The 20,105-nt window shown below is 38.1% G+C and overlaps 1 protein-coding gene across 1 annotated transcript in view; it reads left to right on the forward strand.

Moving 5' to 3' along the window:
* Positions 1-20,105, forward strand: part of fkbp16 (FKBP prolyl isomerase 16) — a 179,870-nt gene that overhangs the window by 133,344 nt on the left and 26,421 nt on the right. The window contains exon 4 of the mRNA XM_061924413.1: positions 13,008-13,225. Coding sequence (XP_061780397.1) covers positions 13,008-13,225 — 218 coding nt within the window. The remainder of the gene's footprint in view (positions 1-13,007; positions 13,226-20,105) is intronic.

Below are 20,105 nucleotides of genomic sequence, written 5' to 3' on the forward strand. Positions count from 1 at the left end.
TCACTATGTGACGTCACAGGAAAATGGACGGGTGTATATAACGATGGTTAAAATCAGGCACTTTGAAGCTTTTTTTTTAGGGATATTGCGTGATGGGTACAATTTTGAAAAAAACTTCGAAAAATAAAATAAGCCACTGGGAACTGATTTTTAATGGTTTTAACCCTTCTGAAATTGTGATAATGTTCCCCTTTAAGTAGATAAGCAACTGTACGAGGAACGCCCACATTACATCGTCAGACTTTTGGTGTGATTTCATGTTCAGAACCTGAGCCCATCTTCCCACACAACTGATGTGGTTAACAATATGAGCAAAAATAAATAAATCAAACATTTGCCATTTCCGGACTTCCCTGCTCTACCATGTCCTCTTCCACAGACATTTTTCTTCATGCTCTCTCAGCATTTCCATCCATCCATCCATTTTCTACCGCTTATTCCCTTCGGGGTCGCTGGAGCCTATCTGAGCTACAATCGGGCGTAAGGCGGGGTACACCCTGGACAAGTCGCTACCTCATCGCAGGGCCAACACAGATAGAGAACATTCACACTAGGGACCATTTATTGTTGCCAATCAACCTATCCCCAGGTGCATGTCTTTGGAGGTGGGAGGAAGCCGGAGTACTTCCTCAAGAGGAAAACATCAGTAGAAGAGGACGCAAAATAGAATACTCACAGCTTACCTTCTTTTTCTCTGGTTTTTGAGCTCTGGGTCTGTTCTTTCTCCGTCTTTCCACAGTTTATGACTTTGTCTTTCTCCCCTCAAGGGTTCGCCTATTTTTTGGTATTGGCTTGAGTCTTTTACCTGTAGACATCAGTCACTATGTTTCCATGCACTAAATTGGTCTGATTTCCCAAACAGTTTGTTTTTTTGTACTTTCGCACCGAGGTGTGAAGTCCAAGTGTCCATGCACTCTTTAATGAGATTATTGGTCATACAACCATCTCCGGGTTGGGGAGGAGATCTTGCCCCAAGTGGAGGAGTTCAAGTACCTCGGAGTCTTGTTCACGAGTGAGGGAAGAGTGGATCGTGAGATCGACAGGCGGATCGGTGCGGCGTCTTCAGCAATGCGGACGCTGTATCGATCCGTTGTGGTGAAGAAGGAGCTGAGCCGGAAGGCAAAGCTCTCCATTTACCGGTCGATCTACGTTCCCATCCTCACCTATGGTCATGAGCTTTGGGTTATGACCGAAAGGACAAGATCACGGGTACAAGCGGCCGAAATGAGTTTCCTCCGCCGGGTGGCGGGGCTCTCCCTTAGAGATAGGGTGAGAAGCTCTGCCATCCGGGGGGAGCTCAAAGTAAAGCCGCTGCTCCTCCACATGGAGAGGAGCCAGATGAGGTGGTTCGGGCATCTGGTCAGGATGCCACCCGAACGCCTCCCTAGGGAGGTGTTTAGGGCACGTCCGACCGGTAGGAGGCCGCGGGGAAGACCCAGGACACGTTGGGAAGACTATGTCTCCCGGCTGGCCTGGGATCGCCTCGGGGTCCTACAGGAAGAGCTGGACGAAGTGGCTGGGGAGAGGGAAGTCTGGACTTCCCTGCTTAGGCTGCTGCCCCCGCGACCCGACCTCAGATAAGCGGAAGAAGATGGATGGATGGATGGACACCATGTGCCTCCCGTACACTTGGGGGCGCTATTTCCTTATAGTGCAGTTAAATTAATTCATTTTCCAGTTGACCTATGACGTCACCCGAGCCATCTGTGGAGCCTTACAACTTGTTTTAACTGATGTCCGCTGTAATATTGGCACATAGTACATCTCTAATGGCTATGTTGATGTTAAATAGCAGACAACACTAGGAAATGATCTTGGATTGTGCTACAAATCACAAACATGACGCTACTACCAAGAATGTATCTGGGCTAATGCAATGAAAGAGTTTTTTCAAAAGGAATTTTCGGACAAAAATCATGGAAACAAAACGTTTGAATGTCTCAAAGTTCATCCAAAAGGCTCTGTGGATTGATGGAAGGACTTTTAAATCCGAAGGACGAGACAGTTTGTGCCCTGACTGATATCCTGGAGGAAGCTTGCTATTGTTCTGGACTATATTGCCAATTGTATGGAAAGTGCAGCATGAAGAGGTTTTTGTACTTTATTATTAGTCTTTAATAGACCTGCTTCATTCTAGTTCACCTCAGTCGTATTTCATTTGGGAGTCCGAATTAAGCCGGCATTCCACATTTCCTTAGCTACCTTCTTCTTTCAACCATCGATGCACTTCAAAATGTATTCTTTTAATTTTTGAATCAAATAAAACAGTCTCCTCTTCATTACAATTGTTGCTATGTTTTTATTAAATGGTATCTTCTTCCGGGTTGTATGCTGCCCGTTGAGACGGAACCATGCGCGATACTAAGGGTCCTCTCCTGGCGCATACTCCCCTCGAGAGATCTGGCTTCCAATCGCCTAATCCGGGTGTGTTGGTCCGATTTTTCAAAAACCGAACACGATCGGATTAAGGTGTTTCAATGGGCTGTATGTGACTTATTTAGAGCCAAACTATATAAGAAGTTGGACTAATTTAGTGAATGGACACAAACTGATTTTTAGGCCCAGAACTATGAAATATTTGCCAATTATCAGCCATTTAGGAGCCATTTAAAATGTGTTATTTTGTAGAGACAGGGTTTAAAGGGGCCCTATTATCGTCGGATGAAAAGATGATGAAAAGAGCAGAGCTCCCTCCCCCCATTCTCAGCACATTCTACAGAGGCACTATAGAGAGCCTGCTGACCAACAGCATCTCTGTCTGGACTGGAGCCTGCAATGCCTCAGACTGGAAGTCTCTCCAGAGAGTGGTGAGGACGGCGGAAAAGATCATCAGGACTCCTCTTCCTCCTATCCAGGAGATCGCAAAAAGCCGCTGCCTGACCAGGGCTTAGAAAATCTGCAAAGACTCCTCCCACCCCCACCAAGGACTGTTTTCACTGCTGGACTCTAGAAAGAGGTTCCGCAGCCTCCGAAGCAGAACCTCCAGGTTCTGTAACAGCTTCTTCCCTCAGGCCGTAAGACTCTTGAACGCATCATAATTCAATTATCCCCTCAACTCCCCCCAAAATGGATTAACTTGCTGGAATAAAAAAGACAATATAACATACATCCATAAACGTGGACACATGTGAACAAGTGCAATATATTTATCTGTACAGTAATCTATTTATTTATTTATATACATATATTTATTTTATATATATATATTTATATATTATTTATATATATATTTATTTATTTATTTATTTATATATGCACCTTATTGCTTTTATATCCTGCACTACCATGAGCTTGTGTAACGAAATTTCGTTCTTATCTGTGCTGTAAAGTTCCAATTTGAATGACAATGAAAAGGAAGTCTAAGTCTAAGTCTATTATGCAAAACCATCTTGTTGTGCATGTGTGTGTGTGTGTGTGTGTGTGTGTGTGTGTGTGTGTGTGTGTATTTGGGATCTGCGTAAGTCCTAAAAATATGAAATCCAACCATGGAAGCATTGCGTGGATATTTATATAACAATACTGCCTTCCTTCACCCTAACCCTTCCTCCAAACGAGCCGTTTGGAATATGCCCCATTGGTGACGTTTTTGCCATTGGTTACATCAGCAGATTATCAATCAATCAATCAATCAATGTTTATTTATATAGCCCTAAATCACAAGTGTCTCAAAGGGCTGCACAAGCCACAACGACATCCTCGGTACAGAGCCCACATAAGGGCAAGGAAAAACTCACCCCAGTGGGACGTCGATGTGAATGACTATGAGAAACCTTGGAGAGGACCGCATATGTGGGTAACCCCCCCCCCTCCTCTAGGGGAGACCGAATGCAATGGATGTCGAGTGAATCTGACATAATATTGTGAGAGTCCAGTCCATAGTGGATCCAACATAATAGTAACAGTCCAGTCTATAGTGGGGCCATATTATCCACATATGGTATACATTTACCCAAAGTGCTTTGCGCATTTCTACCATTGTGATCAATAAAGTTCCTTCTTTTTCTCTATCCTATTGTTGTGGGCAGTGTTGGGACTAACGCGTTACAAAGTAACGCGTTAGTGTAACGCCGTTACTATCGGCGGTAACCAGAGGTGTGGACTCGAGTCACATGACTTGGACTCGAGTCAGACTCGAGTCATGAATTTGATGACTTTAGACTCGACTTGACAAAATGTAAAAAGACTTGCAACTCGACTTAGACTTTAACATCAATGACTTGTGACTTCACTTGGACTTGAGCCTTTTGAATTGACATGACTTGACATGACTTGCTACTTTCCCCAAAACCCAAAGATGAAAAAGTTATTCGGGAGCGCTCCGTATTTTTCATTGTGTACTTGTCTATCAGCGTTGCGTGTGTCAGCTGGTGTGCTCTCAGTACAACAGCCAATCAAATTACATCTACTTTGTTTTCATCACACAGCATTCATCCAATCAAATTGCAGGACAACCAACGAAGAAGACATGTCCAAACCACACGCCAGTGAACAAAAAATGATACCTAAAATAATTTTGTGTGGGTATAAAAATTACGAGGTGGTCAACACAAAACGGTTTGCAGTATGCAACACATGCGGTTCGAAAATGACTGATGGAGAGGCAACAACTTCCAACTTCGTCCGGCATTTGAAGTTGCACAAAGAACGGTAAGTTTTGAATGTAAGATAACGTTTATTGGCTAAGTAACGTGACTTTTATTTGCTGTGTAGTTAAATCAGTGAGGCTGTAAACTCACTGCTAACGTTATAACGTTGTTGCAAACACGGGAATCTGTTGCAGTTCACTACCTTATTCATACTTTTTGTTCAGTGATTTTTTTTTAAGCAGGGTTACGTTAGTCAATATATCACACGTAACGTTAGACAGCACCGCGTATTTTAGCCACCTAAAAAAAGACAAAAATAGTAAAATAAAGGTCAGTTAAAATGTATACTATATTATGAATATGTGTACCGTTTTAGCTAGCTTTCTGACATACTGTTGGTTGTTTACCTCAGTGGTCCCCAACCACCGGGCCGCGGCCCGGTACTGGTCCGTGGATCGATTGGTATCGGGCCGCACAAGAAATAATTTTTTTTCCTTTTCTTTTTTTTTAATTAAATCAACATAAAAAACACAAGATACACTTACAAGTAGTGCACCAACCCAAAACAACTCTCTCCCCCCTTTTGTTCTGGGCATTGAACATGAAGACTCTTCCTTCACTGTTCCGAGTGGCCATGAGAGTCTTGGCAGTGCCTGCCTCCAGTGCTCCAGTGGAGCGAGTTTTCAGCCATGGTGGCATCATACTACGCCCCCATCGTGCACAAATGACTGACAGACTCTTGGCTAATTTGGTCTTTTGCAAATGCAATGCAGCATAGGGCCCTGACATATAAAAAGTACAACTTTTTTGTTATGTTCACGTATATGTCATGTTTTTTCAATGTTAACACTTTTGTACAAATAAGTACATTTGCACTTTATTTTTCAATGTGTTTGTTCTGTAAAGGAATGAGTTAATGTTTAAAATGACTGGTTAATAGTGCTATTATAAAGTGCAATGTCAGCACAATTTTCTTTCCTGCAATTTAAAATGCACTTGTTTTAATAAATAAATACAGCGTTTGAAAAGCATACACAATCTGTGTTAATATATTAGTCTGTGGTTAAAAGGACTTGAAAGGACTCGAAACTCAAAATGCAGGACTTAGGACTTGACTTGAGACTTTCCAGTCTTGACTTTGGACTTGACTCGGGGCTTGCCTGTCTTGACTCGGGACTTGACTCGGACTTGAGGGCAAAGACTTGAGACTTACTTGTGACTTGCAAAACAATGACTTGGTCCCACCTCTGGCGGTAACTAGTAATCTAACGCGTTATTTTTTATATTCAGTAACTCAGTTACCGTTACTACATGATGCGTTACTGCGTTATTTTGCGTTATTTTTTATGTAGTATCGGCTAGAAACTGAGAAGATCTGAGTGTTGCAGCGCTGCTGAAGAGGCAACAAAAAAGAGGCGCGCCGCGCGCTGTCTGTGTGTGTGTGTGTGTGTGAGTGTGTGTGTGTGTGGGAGGGGGCGTGTCTGTGTCTACTATCAAGACGTCATGGCGAACCCCGAAGCCGAGTTTCTTAAAATGGAGATATTGTCAGTACGTTTCTTTTATCGACCACAAAGAAAAGAACATTTTAGTTAAATGTAAGTTTCAAATATGCTGAAACAGCGACAAAAACAACATGCTTCGATGAAGCTAGTAAAGAGACACACACTCACCTCCACTTCCAACAGCGGCTGGATTCTAACGAGGCACTGCACACTGAAGGTACACACACTCTGTCAATTCTCTTATATACTCTTTCATTTTAAACTTTTAGAGTGTTTGATTATCACATCACTCTAAATGTTTAGACTATAAAGTTCACAAACCTAAAGAGGGATACTAGTGGGCCAGGCTAATATTTCCTTGTCTCTAAACTAAGTGGGGAAATGTGTAGAGTGTTCTGGGCTTCAGACATGATTTTATTTCACAATTCCTTGAGATAAAAAAACGCCTGGTTAGGCTTTATGTATGTAGTGTGTGCCTTTCTTGTTTTACAGCTATGTTGTTATTATGCTGTTTGTTACTTATGTATGTTAAGTTGCAGCTATTTAAAATAGTTTTGTCAATTTGTTCTGGTCTGAAACAAATTGGCCCTTTAAAACATATCTTTGTCTTTGTGTGTTGTATGTAGAGCACATTGCTTAGCAGAGTTCAGTGATGCAAATGCATGTCAAGTTGATCAACAGATTGTATTATTCTCCAGTGCAATAACAGTACTAAAATGAAGGCTAAAAGGGCATTAAATGGGGCCTTAAAAAAATAAAAAAAATATATATAAGTAACTAAATAGTTACTTTTCACAGTAACGCATTACTTTTTGGTTTAAGTAACTGAGTTAGTAACTGAGTTACTTTTGAAATAAAGTAACTAGTAACTGTAACTAGTTACTGGTTTTCAGTAACTAACCCAACACTGGTTGTGGGGCAGACTGGCTCGCACATGCAAATGCATCATCCGCTGTTGCCATTTCAAATTCAAAGCAGCGTATAGTTCCAACGTAATCTGTCAGTAGACTCTCGGTGGAAGCACTAAAAAACAACAAAGATGACGGGGAAAAGACTCTGTCGAAGTGGAGGCGCATCGAGCAGAAAACGGCTTGAAAACGGTCTGTAAAACCTAATCTATGCACTATTTTGACCAAGTTATACAAAACCAGTGAAGTTGACATGTTGTGTAAATGGTAAATAAAAACAGAATTCAATGATTTGCAAATCCTTTTCAATTTATATTCAATTGAACAGACTGCAAAGACAAGATACTTAACGTTCCAACTGGAAAACTTTGTTATTTTTTGCAAATATTAGCTCATTTGCAATTTGATGCCAGCAACATGTTTCAAAAAAAGCTGGCACAAGTGGCAAAAAAGACTGAGAAGGTTGAGGAATGCTCATCAAACACAGGTGAACAGGCTAATTGGGAACAGGTGGTTGCCATGATTGGGTATAAAAGCAGCTTCCATGAAATGCTCAGTCATTCACAAACAAGGATTGGGCTAGGGTCACCACTTTGTCAACAAAAATGTGAGCAAATTGTCAAACATTTCTCAACGAGCTATTGCAAGGAATTTAGGGATTTCACCATCTACGGTCCGTAATATCATCAAAAGGTTCAGAGAATCTGGACAAATCACTAACCGTAACATTGAATGCCCGTGACATTGGATTCCTTAGGCGGTACTGCATCAAAAAGCGACATCAGTGTGTAAAGGATATCACCACACTGGCTCAGGAACACTTCAGAAAACCACTGTCAGTAACTAAAGTTGGTCGCGACATCTGTAAGTGCAAGTTAAAACTCTTCTATGTAAAGCGAAAGCCATTTATCAACAACACCTCATCTAAGATGGACTGACACAAAGTGGAAAAGTGTTCTGTGGTCTGTCGAGTCCACATTTCAAATTGTGTCTTCCGGAACGAAGAGGAAAAGAACCATCCAGACTGTTATAGGCGCAAAGTGTAAAAGCCAGCATGTGTGATGGTATGGGGGTGTATTAGTGCCCAAGGCATGGGTAACTTACACATCTGTGAAGGCACCATTAATGGACGCCGCTGCTTATTTCAGCAAGACCATGCCAAGCCACGTGTTACAACAGCGTGGCTTCATAGTAAAAGAGTGCGGGTACTAGACTGGCCTGCCTGTAGTCCAGACTTGTCTCCCATTGAAAATGTGTGACGCAATATGAAGCGTAAAATACCACAAAGGAGACTCCGGACTGTTGAACAACTTAAGATGTACATCAAGCAAGAATGGGAAAGAATTCCACCTTAAAAAATGTGTCTCCTCAGTTCCCAAACATTTACTGAGTGTTGTTAAAAGGAAATGCCATGTAACACAGTGGTAAAAATGCCCCTGTGCCAACTTTTTTGCAATGTGTTGCTGCCAGTACATTTTAAGTTGATGATTATTTGCAAAAAGAAATGAAGATTTTCAGTTCGAACATTAAGTATCTTGTCTTTGCAGTCTATTCAATTGCATATAAGTTGAAAAGTATTTGCAAATCATTGGATTCAGTTTTTATTTACCATTTACACAACGTGCCAACTTCACTGGTTTTGAGTTTTGTACTTTATTAGTTCAGTTAGAGAGGGGAAAAAAAAAAAAAAGTCTCCCATTCTTTCCCGAAATGACCTTACTTCCAGGCCACTGTTGGGTCGGTATGGCTGTGAGCCATTCCTGTGTGCGGTGTGGTCACAAGACTCCGATGAGTGCAGAGCAAATTGACTTTCCTTGTTAGAGGAGACACACTCTTAAGTAAGAATCAGCCATGGACGGGTTCAGTCCGCTTTCACATTCTCACAGCGGCCTGAATTGCACCTTTAAAAAGGTGAGAGCTGTTTGAATAAGCAAGTGGCGACATTCAGTTTGTACACTGATACACACGCAATCATTGTGTCAATCGACACCACATCCTAAAGGAAATGACTTTAAATGGTGCCATGGAAATATTACTCTTCGCCACTAACAGGTGTGCAAGAAGAGTGTCAACTTGCTGACAATGAAAGTGAAAATGACTCAGCTGTAATAACAAAAATGAACGCCCGTATTTAGGTCAGAATGACAATACTCTGTTGACTCGGCGTCATTTTGATTAAATTGTGAAAGCTTTCGTTTTTACTGTGAATTAACTATGAATTACTACACATGCAAAATGGACACACAAAAAAGCTGAAAATCATTATAAAAACTAGGTAAAAAGCACTTTCGATCAGATTGCTCTGATGTTATCAACATGATGATAACAACCAATATTTTGGGTAAAATATTTGGTTTGACAAAAATTAGGTTGTAATTTTACGATTAAAAAAAAAAAAAATCTGAATTTTACAATAATAGACATTTTGCAAAAAATAATTGGAAAATGACATTTTTACAAAAATATAGTGATCTAATAAGAACATTCTGAATAGAATAATATAAAAAATTGGTTTTAAAAGAGAAAATACTCACATTTTACAAGGATCAAATGATAAAGCATTATCTGTATTGTTCATCTGAATGTTCTAACAATAGACATTTTCTAAAAAAAAAAGTCTTAATTTAACAAGAATAATTGTTTACCATCTATAAGGATTCCATTTTGATTTAACAAGACAACTCTGAATTGTTGTTAAAATATCTTTTGATAAAATAATTGTAGTAATATGTCAGTAAAGTCATCATTTTAAAATTAAATACTATTGCAAGAAAAATATGCAATTTTACAGGAATTAAGTCAGATTTTTGCGATATAATAATCTGAATTTAACGAGAATAAATAAATTAAAATGCGTTCATGAAAAAAAAAAAAAATTTTACAAGAACATTTTGAATTACTATGAGAATTCTTTAAAATGTTTAGGACCACAATAAAGTCATAGTTTTATGAGAATAAGATTGTAATTTTACAAGAACAAAGTATGATTTCTGCGTACATTGTCTGAATGTTCTAACAATACTGTATTTTCAAGCAAAGTCTTACTTTTACAAGAATAAATGTTTAAAACACTTATTTTGCATATTTAAATTGATTTGAAGTATTAAGTCAAAGTATTACAATAATTGTTTTTATTTTAATTAAATAATCTTAATATCTTCATTTTAATTTGTTATTTTTACTAAAGAAAAATCTTAATTTTACAAAGTTTATTTTTTGTGAGAATGATGTTCTTTAATTGAATTATATGAGTACAACTGCATAATCATTATGAAAATAAAAGCATAATTTCAAAAGCCAGATTTGAATGAATCATTATGGAATTGAATCTTGAGAAAATTGTTATATAATGGCAATAAAGGTATACATTTGTGAGGATAAAGTCCAAATATTACAAAAATACTTTGTACAAAAATACAAAAACTAAGTCTAAATTTTGCGAGAAAAACATCTGAATATGCATGAATATGTGTCATTTTTACTCACAAAGTACTTTTAAAATAACTTTAAATGGTATAAATATACTATTTAAAGTTCTTTAAAGCTTATTTACAAAAATGGTGACGATAATTTTAATGAGTTGTAAGTCCAAATATTAGGAAAAGGCACTCTTTTGCACAACATGATTACCATTTTATGATAATAAAACTAATATTATGAGCATTGTATAATGTAGTTCAATAAATAATATCTGAGGGTGAGGGGGTTATTTCATGTAATCAGGCAGATGCACGATTCAAAAGCTTGAGCTATGTTGAGATTTAATATATACTTCCATCCATTAAAACGTTAGTAGTATGTTTAAATGGGTAAATGGAAGAAATAAGTGTATATATATATATATATACACATACACATACAGTACAACAAAAGTTTTGACACACCTCATTTCCGTGTCTTTTCTTTATTTTCATGACTATTTACATTGTAGATTGTCACTGAAGGCATCAAAACTATGACACCTGTGAAGTGAAAACCATTTCAGGTGACTACCTCTTGAAGCTCATCGAGAGAATGCCAAGAGTGTGCAAAACAGTACTGTAATCAAAGCAAATGGTGGCTATTTTGAAGAAACTAGAATACAAAACACGTTTTCAGTTATTTCACCTTTTTTTTTGTTAAGTACATAACTTGTGTTCATTTATAGTTGTGATGCCTTCAGTGACAATCTACAATGTAAATAGTCATGAAAATAAAGAAAACCCATTGAATGAGAAGGTGTGTCCAAACTTTTGGCCTGTACTGTATATACAGGTAAAAGCCAGTAAATTAGAATATTTAGAAAAACTTGATTTATTTCAGTAATTGCATTCAAAAGGTGTAACTTGTACATTATATTTATTCATTGCACACAGACTGATGCATTCAAATGTTTATTTCATTTAATTTTGATGATTTGAAGTGGCAACAAATGAAAATCCAAAATTCCGTGTGTCACAAAATTAGAATATTACTTAAGGCTAATACAAAAAAGGGATTTTTAGAAATGTTGGCCAACTGAAAAGTATGAAAATGAAAAATATGAGCATGTACAATACTCAATACTTGGTTGGAGCTCCTTTTGCCTCAATTACTGCGTTAATGCGGCGTGGCATGGAGTCGATGAGTTTCTGGCACTGCTCAGGTGTTATGAGAGCCCAGGTTGCTCTGATAGTGGCCTTCAACTCTTCTGCGTTTTTGGGTCTGGCATTCTGCATCTTCCTTTTCACAATACCCCACAGATTTTCTATGGGGCTAAGGTCAGGGGAGTTGGCGGGCCAATTTAGAACAGAAATACCATGGTCCGTAAACCAGGCACGGGTAGATTTTGCGCTGTGTGCAGGCGCCAAGTCCTGTTGGAACTTGAAATCTCCATCTCCATAGAGCAGGTCAGCAGCAGGAAGCATGAAGTGCTCTAAAACTTGCTGGTAGACGGCTGCGTTGACCCTGGATCTCAGGAAACAGAGTGGACCGATACCAGCAGATGACATGGCACCCCAAACCATCACCCAACCATGCAAATTTTGCATTTCCTTTGGAAATCGAGGTCCCAGAGTCTGGAGGAAGACAGGAGAGGCACAGGATCCACGTTGCCTGAAGTCTAGTGTAAAGTTTCCACCATCAGTGATGGTTTGGGGTGCCATGTCATCTGCTGGTGTCGGTCCACTCTGTTTCCTGAGATCCAGGGTCAACGCAGTCGTCTACCAGCAAGTTTTAGAGCACTTCATGCTTCCTGCTGCTGACCTGCTCTATGGAGATGGAGATTTCAAGTTCCAACAGGACTTGGCGCCTGCACACAGCGCAAAATCTACCCGTGCCTGGTTTACGGACCATGGTATTTCTGTTCTAAATTGGCCCGCCAACTCCCCTGACCTTAGCCCCATAGAAAATCTGTGGGGTATTGTGAAAAGGAAGATGCAGAATGCCAGACCCAAAAACGCAGAAGAGTTGAAGGCCACTATCAGAGCAACCTGGGCTCTCATAACACCTGAGCAGTGCCAGAAACTCATCGACTCCATGCCACGCCGCATTAACGCAGTAATTGAGGCAAAAGGAGCTCCAACCAAGTATTGAGTATTGTACATGCTCATATTTTTCATTTTCATACTTTTCAGTTGGCCAACATTTCTAAAAATCCCTTTTTTGTATTAGCCTTAAGTAATATTCTAATTTTGTGACACACGGAATTTTGGATTTTCATTTGTTGCCACTTCAAATCATCAAAATTAAATGAAATAAACATTTGAATGCATCAGTCTGTGTGCAATGAATAAATATAATGTACAAGTTACACCTTTTGAATGCAATTACTGAAATAAATCGAGTTTTTCAAAATATTCTAATTTACTGGCTTTTACCTGTATATATTTTTTTTCATAATAGACAAGATGAGGATTATTATTGAGAAAATTAACTGTAAGTGCTTTAGAGCCACTTACTGATTTGTTTTAGTCTGTTTTCAATAAAGAGGACAGTTACCTCCCAGCTAAGCAATCATATTGATTCCCTCCCTTTGTTTGTGTCTTGTACAGGGAGCCTGACATCCCGGCCTGGGCGCCTCTGCTCTACCAGCTGCAGCTGCTGGACGTCAGAGACAAACCAGACCCGTTAAATTTGCTCGTATCAGATCGCATCCGGATCGGCAACCAGAAGCGAGAACGAGGGAACTTTTATTTCCAGAGAGAGGAGTACAGCATGGCTGCACGGGCGTACTGCATGGCTCTGGATGTGCTGACCACCTGCAGCACAGGTAGATGCATCTCAGCTTTCATAACTTTATTATCATTATTAGTATTAACTGGACCAGCAATGTCGTGACAACGGGTGTAAAAGGATGTAGCGATCGACCGATACAGGTTTTTCAGGGCTGATACCAATACCGATTATTAGCAGTCAAGCACGCCGATAACCGATATTCATTTGTAGCACAAATGAGCCAAACATGAGTATTATATGTCAGTAAACAGCTGGACAAGACTTTGTTGTTTTTTAAACTATTTTTTGTAGGAAACGTCCATCCATCCATCCATTATATACCGCTTGTCCCTCTCAGTTGCGACATAATATTCTATGGGGTGCTAATGTTCTTCATTTAGCACCAAAAAACTTCAGGGGATTGCACTTATTACAGGTGTATAGAAGGAACATCACTTAAGGCCATTCAAATTGCTAAAATTCATTATGAAGACCAGTGAAATATCGTCCAAAGAACTCAAATGCCCTGTCAGATATCACAACATTATTGACATTGAGTGTAATTATTACTTTTAAATGAATTACAAAAATAATTGGGCTCCAGCAAAAAGGGTACTTTTCCCATGCAGGGAAAATGCAGTTCTTCAGCAGTGGTTATTATGATCTACTTCACTAATTATTTATTTTTCTAAATACTAAATACTGGTATCATATGTGTAGATATTGTATCTTCTGATGTAGTTCTGTTGTACTTGTAAAAAAAAAAAAGAAAAGAAAAAAAAAGGCTGATACTGATATACTGTACATCAAAATGCCAAATATTGGTCATCCCTAAAAATAATTTAACTACTGTTACAGCAAAAGACAAAAAAACAAAAAAACAACCAGTCTCAGTGGAGTCGGGTAGCCCCGATACCAATAATTTGGTACCGGTACTGAAATGTACATAGATACTTTTCGATACTTTTCCAAATAAAAAGGGAACTACGAAAAATGTCAATATAGGCTTTATTTTAACAGAACATCTTACAATAAATTCAACATGTTTCTTATTGCACTCAAGGAACAATTTTCGAAGGTTAAAATATAAATTAAATGGCATTAAACACATTGGGCTTTTATTGTTGCACTCAGAACAATTTACAATTTTCCATATTACATATAGTCTGCCATAATCAAGGATTATATTAGAATATAATAACAAACTTTATTGACATTATATTAAATGTTTCATCGTTTATGGTTGCCACTCCTGGCCTGTGCTTTATGAAAAATACAATTATTAGTAAGTACTAAAAACAAAACTATGAATACAAGTACACAGATAAGCCATGTTGCAGGTACCGGTAATAAACACATTTGTTCAAGATAAAACATCATTTGTAGCAATTTGTTACAAAATGTAGTCATTTCACTTGCATTAGTTGGCGCTAATTGGGCAGCTTTAACTCTGCTAATATTTGGCATCAAACCAAGCAGCAGTGTGTGCGTCTACCTATCTACATGTTATGTATCTACATGTGCACAGCAGGGGAGCTGGTTTACTTATGAGAGTAGCGTATGTGTGTTTGGGAGATTGTCAACGTGTTGGCTGAGTGACGTCATTGAGTGAGTGGGCGAGTAAAGAGAAAGAGACAAGGAGCGCGTGCACTGCGCACTAGAAGGATGAACGGGTCCGGTTGTCTCCTGCAAAACTATTAATAAAGCAACCAGATTGTCACAAATCAGCGGCCTCAAATTCTGACCCGAAAGCTTAGCTTAGCAGACCCATTGCCGGTTAAAGTGAAATGTGTTAACCTGACGAAAACATCGACCCTGAAGGGAACGTCTGCCCTGTGCTCCTCTACAACGGTCTGCACCGGAGCTGAACAGCAGGACAGGTGTAACAACTACATTATAACCTGTCACTCTTTACACAAATCAGCGGCCTCAAATTCTGACCCGAAAGCTTAGCTTAGCAAACCCATTGCCGGTTAAAGTGAAATGTGTTAACCTGACAAAAACATCGACCCTAAAGGGAACGTCTGCCCTGTGCTCCTCTACAACGGTCTGCACCGGAGCTGAACAGCAGGACAGGTGTAACAACTACATTATTACCTGTCACTCTTTATAACTCTTTATGCCGATCTGACTGTTCATTATTAAAATGTTTACCTAAGTTTGAAGCAAAGGTGGTTATACTAATCGCCACATTTGGCGAGGCGTGTTTTCATGCAACATTTGCAGTGCGGCGCCTCCCTGTTTAAAGCGTTATTTTTATCGTTAGTTTTGAAGTCCAAATACCTCAATATTGTGTTTCACCACCCTCGTTATTAACCAGTAGAATTGTAGTTTTTTGATATTCTTCCTCTCCAAGCTTGCTTGAATGCATTTTGTGTGTGTGTGTTTTGACACTCAACATCATGCGCCTCGGCTCTGTAGCCACTGCCACACAGCGGCATGCGGATGAAAAAACAGTACCGGTATTTTTCAAGGACAGTATAGTACCGATTTCAATTACTTAGTATTGCGGTACTTTATTAGTACCGGTACACCATACAACACTACAGTGGAGTCGCTCATTTTAACATCACCATCAAAACCTGCTGCTTGATTGTTTTGCATAATCACCGCTAATCAACATTATTCTCAGCTTGGTCTTCATCACTCCCATTACTGGCGAGGAAGAGGGCATGCAAGTCTAAAGCATGAGCTGCCTCATAATTCATCAATAATATGAAGAGTTATTACCAGGGCATTATGAAGATGCCATCATAAGAGGATGAGGAGACATTAATAGTGAAAGGGCATGCGTTGGCTTGGGACATACTATTAGGCACACCTGCACCATCCCATAAGGGCCAATGTAAGAGCCGTGTGGAAATGTCCCCTAATCTGACTTTGAATGGTGTCCTAATATATGTACATAGAACATAAAATGTGCATTTTTATAAATTATCAAACATTTTTTGTTTTACTTTTGAGAAACAATGTGCTTTACAGTAGACTATACCCATCCATCCATCCATTTTCTACCGCTTGTTCCTTTTGGGGAGCCTATCTCAGCTGCATTCGGGTGGAAGGTGGGGTACACCCTGGACAAGTCGCCACCTCTTCGCAGGGCCATACCCATCTTTGTTAAAAGAAAACAGGCTTCACTACACAGCTTAAATTAGAGCTCAGCCAACTGTCAAAACATCCACAATTTAGCTTTGTGTCATAGGTACAGCAAATTAGTGTCTTATTGTTATTATTCTTTACTAATAGTAAACATTTTTAAGAGCACACTCAAATACATTCCATATCTTGCCAGAAATGTGAACACATTCATTGTGACAAAGAAATGATCCCATTTTGGTTTTCAGATCCCATTTTGGGGGTATTTGGTTCCATTTTTTTTGTGTGTGAAATGTTCTTTTAATCAGGGACATGTTTATTTTGTCTTTAGAATATGTCACGGGCCAATAAAAAATGAGCTGTGTCCCATACTTTAGACACCCCTTAAGTACACTTTTGTGTAAAAAAAAAAAGAGGGGAAAAAAAGGCTTTGCTACACGTCTTAAATTAAACCTCGACATGTTTATTTTGTCTTTAGAATATGTCACGGGCCAATAAAAAATGAGCTGTGTCCCATACTTTAGACACCCCTTAAGTACACTTTTGTGTAAAAAAAAAAAAGAGAGAAAAAAAAAGGCTTTGCTACACGTCTTAAATTAAACCTCGACATGTTTATTTTGTCTTTAGAATATGTCACGGGCCAATAAAAAATGAGCTGTGTCCCATACTTTAGACACCCCTTAAGTACACGTTTGTGTAAAAAAAAAAAAGAGAAAAAAAAAAAGGCTTTGCTACACGTCTTAAATTAAACCTCGACATGTTTATTTTGTCTTTAGAATATGTCACGGGCCAATAAAAAATGAGCTGTGTCCCATACTTTAGACACCCCTTAAGTACACTTTTGTGTGTAAAAAAAAAAAAAAGAGGAAAAAAAAAAGGCTTTGCTACACGTCTTAAATTAAACCTCGACATGTTTATTTTGTCTTTAGAATATGTCACGGGCCAATAAAAAATGAGCTGTGTCCCATACTTTAGACACCCCTTAAGTACACTTTTGTGTAAAAAAAAAAAAGAGAAAAAAAAAAAGGCTTTGCTACACGTCTTAAATTAAACCTCGACATGTTTATTTTGTCTTTAGAATATGTCACGGGCCAATAAAAAATGAGCTGTGTCCCATACTTTAGACACCCCTTAAGTACACTTTTGTGTAAAAAAAAAAAAGAGAAAAAAAAAAAAAAGGCTTTGCTACACGTCTTAAATTAAACCTCGACATGTTTATTTTGTCTTTAGAATATGTCACGGGCCAATAAAAAATGAGCTGTGTCCCATACTTTAGACACCCCTTAAGTACACTTTTGTGTAAAAAAAAAAAAGAGGAAAAAAAAAAAGGCTTTGCTACACGTCTTAAATTAAACCTCGACATGTTTATTTTGTCTTTAGAATATGTCACGGGCCAATAAAAAATGAGCTGTGTCCCATACTTTAGACACCCCTTAAGTACACTTTTGTGTAAAAAAAAAAAAGAGGAAAAAAAAAAAGGCTTTGCTACACGTCTTAAATTAAACCTCGACATGTTTATTTTGTCTTTAGAATATGTCACGGGCCAATAAAAAATGAGCTGTGTCCCATACTTTAGACACCCCTTAAGTACACTTTTGTGTAAAAAAAAAAAAAGAGGGAAAAAAAAGGCTTTGCTACACGTCTTAAATTAAACCTCGACATGTTTATTTTGTCTTTAGAATATGTCACGGGCCAATAAAAAATGAGCTGTGTCCCATACTTTAGACACCCCTTAAGTACACTTTTGTGTAAAAAAAAAAAAAGAGGGGAAAAAAAGGCTTTGCTACACGTCTTAAATTAAACCTCGACATGTTTATTTTGTCTTTAGAATATGTCACGGGCCAATAAAAAATGAGCTGTGTCCCATACTTTAGACACCCCTTAAGTACACTTTTGTGTAAAAAAAAAAAAAGAGGGGAAAAAAAGGCTTTGCTACACGTCTTAAATTAAACCTCGACATGTTTATTTTGTCTTTAGAATATGTCACGGGCCAATAAAAAATGAGCTGTGTCCCATACTTTAGACACCCCTTAAGTACACTTTTGTGTAAAAAAAAAAAAAAGAGAAAAAAAAAAAAGAGGCTTTGCTACACGTCTTAAATTAAACCTCGACATGTTTATTTTGTCTTTAGAATATGTCACGGGCCAATAAAAAATGAGCTGTGTCCCATACTTTAGACACCCCTTAAGTACACTTTTGTGTAAAAAAAAAAAAAAAGAGGAAAAAAAAAAAGGCTTTGCTACACGTCTTAAATTAAACCTCGACATGTTTATTTTGTCTTTAGAATATGTCACGGGCCAATAAAAAATGAGCTGTGTCCCATACTTTAGACACCCCTTAAGTACACTTTTGTGTAAAAAAAAAAAAAGAGGAAAAAAAAAAGGTTTTGCTACACGTCTTAAATTAAACCTCGACATGTTTATTTTGTCTTTAGAATATGTCACGGGCCAATAAAAAAGGAGCTGTGTCCCATACTTTAGACACCCCTTAAGTACACTTTTGTGTAAAAAAAAAAAAAGAGAAAAAAAAAAAAGAGGCTTTGCTACACATCTTAAATTAAACCTCGACATGTTTATTTTGTCTTTAGAATATGTCACGGGCCAATAAAAAATGAGCTGTGTCCCATACTTTAGACACCCCTTAAGTACACTTTTGTGTAAAAAAAAAAAAAGAGAAAAAAAAAAAAAAGGCTTTGCTACACGTCTTAAATTAAACCTCGACCAACCATCGGTCAGTCAGCTGCAGAAATGGGAGCTGTAAATTTGATCATTCGGTTTTCCTTCAGCGACCATGCTAACTTAGCTGTGATGTTAGCACTTTGGCATCACATAGCCATGCTGGTGTTGCCAACGTTTGTGTTCTTCTTAAAAGGCGAACAATACTTTTTTTTTTATAAATTAGGCCCATTCACAATCCTTATGTGAGACAAGAACACATACGTGTTTCTTTTTTATGCATTCTAACTCGTAAATAAACACTAGCAAAAGTCAGCTAACGATGGAAGTAATGGGAGTCCCCATAGTCCACCTATAAAGCGCTCGAAAAAACATCCAAAAACCTTCATCATAGCTTTATATACATGCTGTAAGTATATACAGTATGTAATGTAGTAACAGGCACATTCATAATAACATGTACGTAATTTGCTCATTTGAAGCATATGGCGGCGCATTCATTTCACAGGCGCATCACAATGTTCACTTTTCCCTTCAACAACCCTACTAAACATGGCAGACTTCATGAGAGACAACATGATAAAACAATCACTTACTGTACAATGTCTGCTCTCAGAGTTGCTGACTGATGGGTTTTATATATATCTTCATGTTTAAATATATATTCATAATCTTGGCAAAGGGATTAAAAAAAACAATATATATATATATATATATATATATATATATATATATATATATATATATATATATATACACACACACACACACACACACACACACACACACACACACACAGGTAAAAGCCAGTAAATTAGAATATTTTGAAAAACTTGATTTATTTCAGTAATTGCATTCAAAAGGTGTAACTTGTACATTATATTTATTCATTGCACACAGACTGATGCATTCAAATGTTTATTTCATTTAATTTTGATGATTTGAAGTGGCAACGAATGAAAATCCAAAATTCCGTGTGTCACAAAATTAGAATATTACTTAAGGCTAATACAAAAAAGGGATTTTTAGAAATGTTGGCCAACTGAAAAGTATGAAAATGAAAAATATGAGCATGTACAATACTCAATACTTGGTTGGAGCTCCTTTTGCCTCAATTACTGCGTTAATGCGGCGTGGCATGGAGTCGATGAGTTTCTGGCACTG

The sequence above is a fragment of the Nerophis lumbriciformis genome, linkage group LG29 (assembly GCF_033978685.3).
Source record: "Nerophis lumbriciformis linkage group LG29, RoL_Nlum_v2.1, whole genome shotgun sequence".
NCBI lineage: Eukaryota > Metazoa > Chordata > Actinopteri > Syngnathiformes > Syngnathidae > Nerophis > Nerophis lumbriciformis.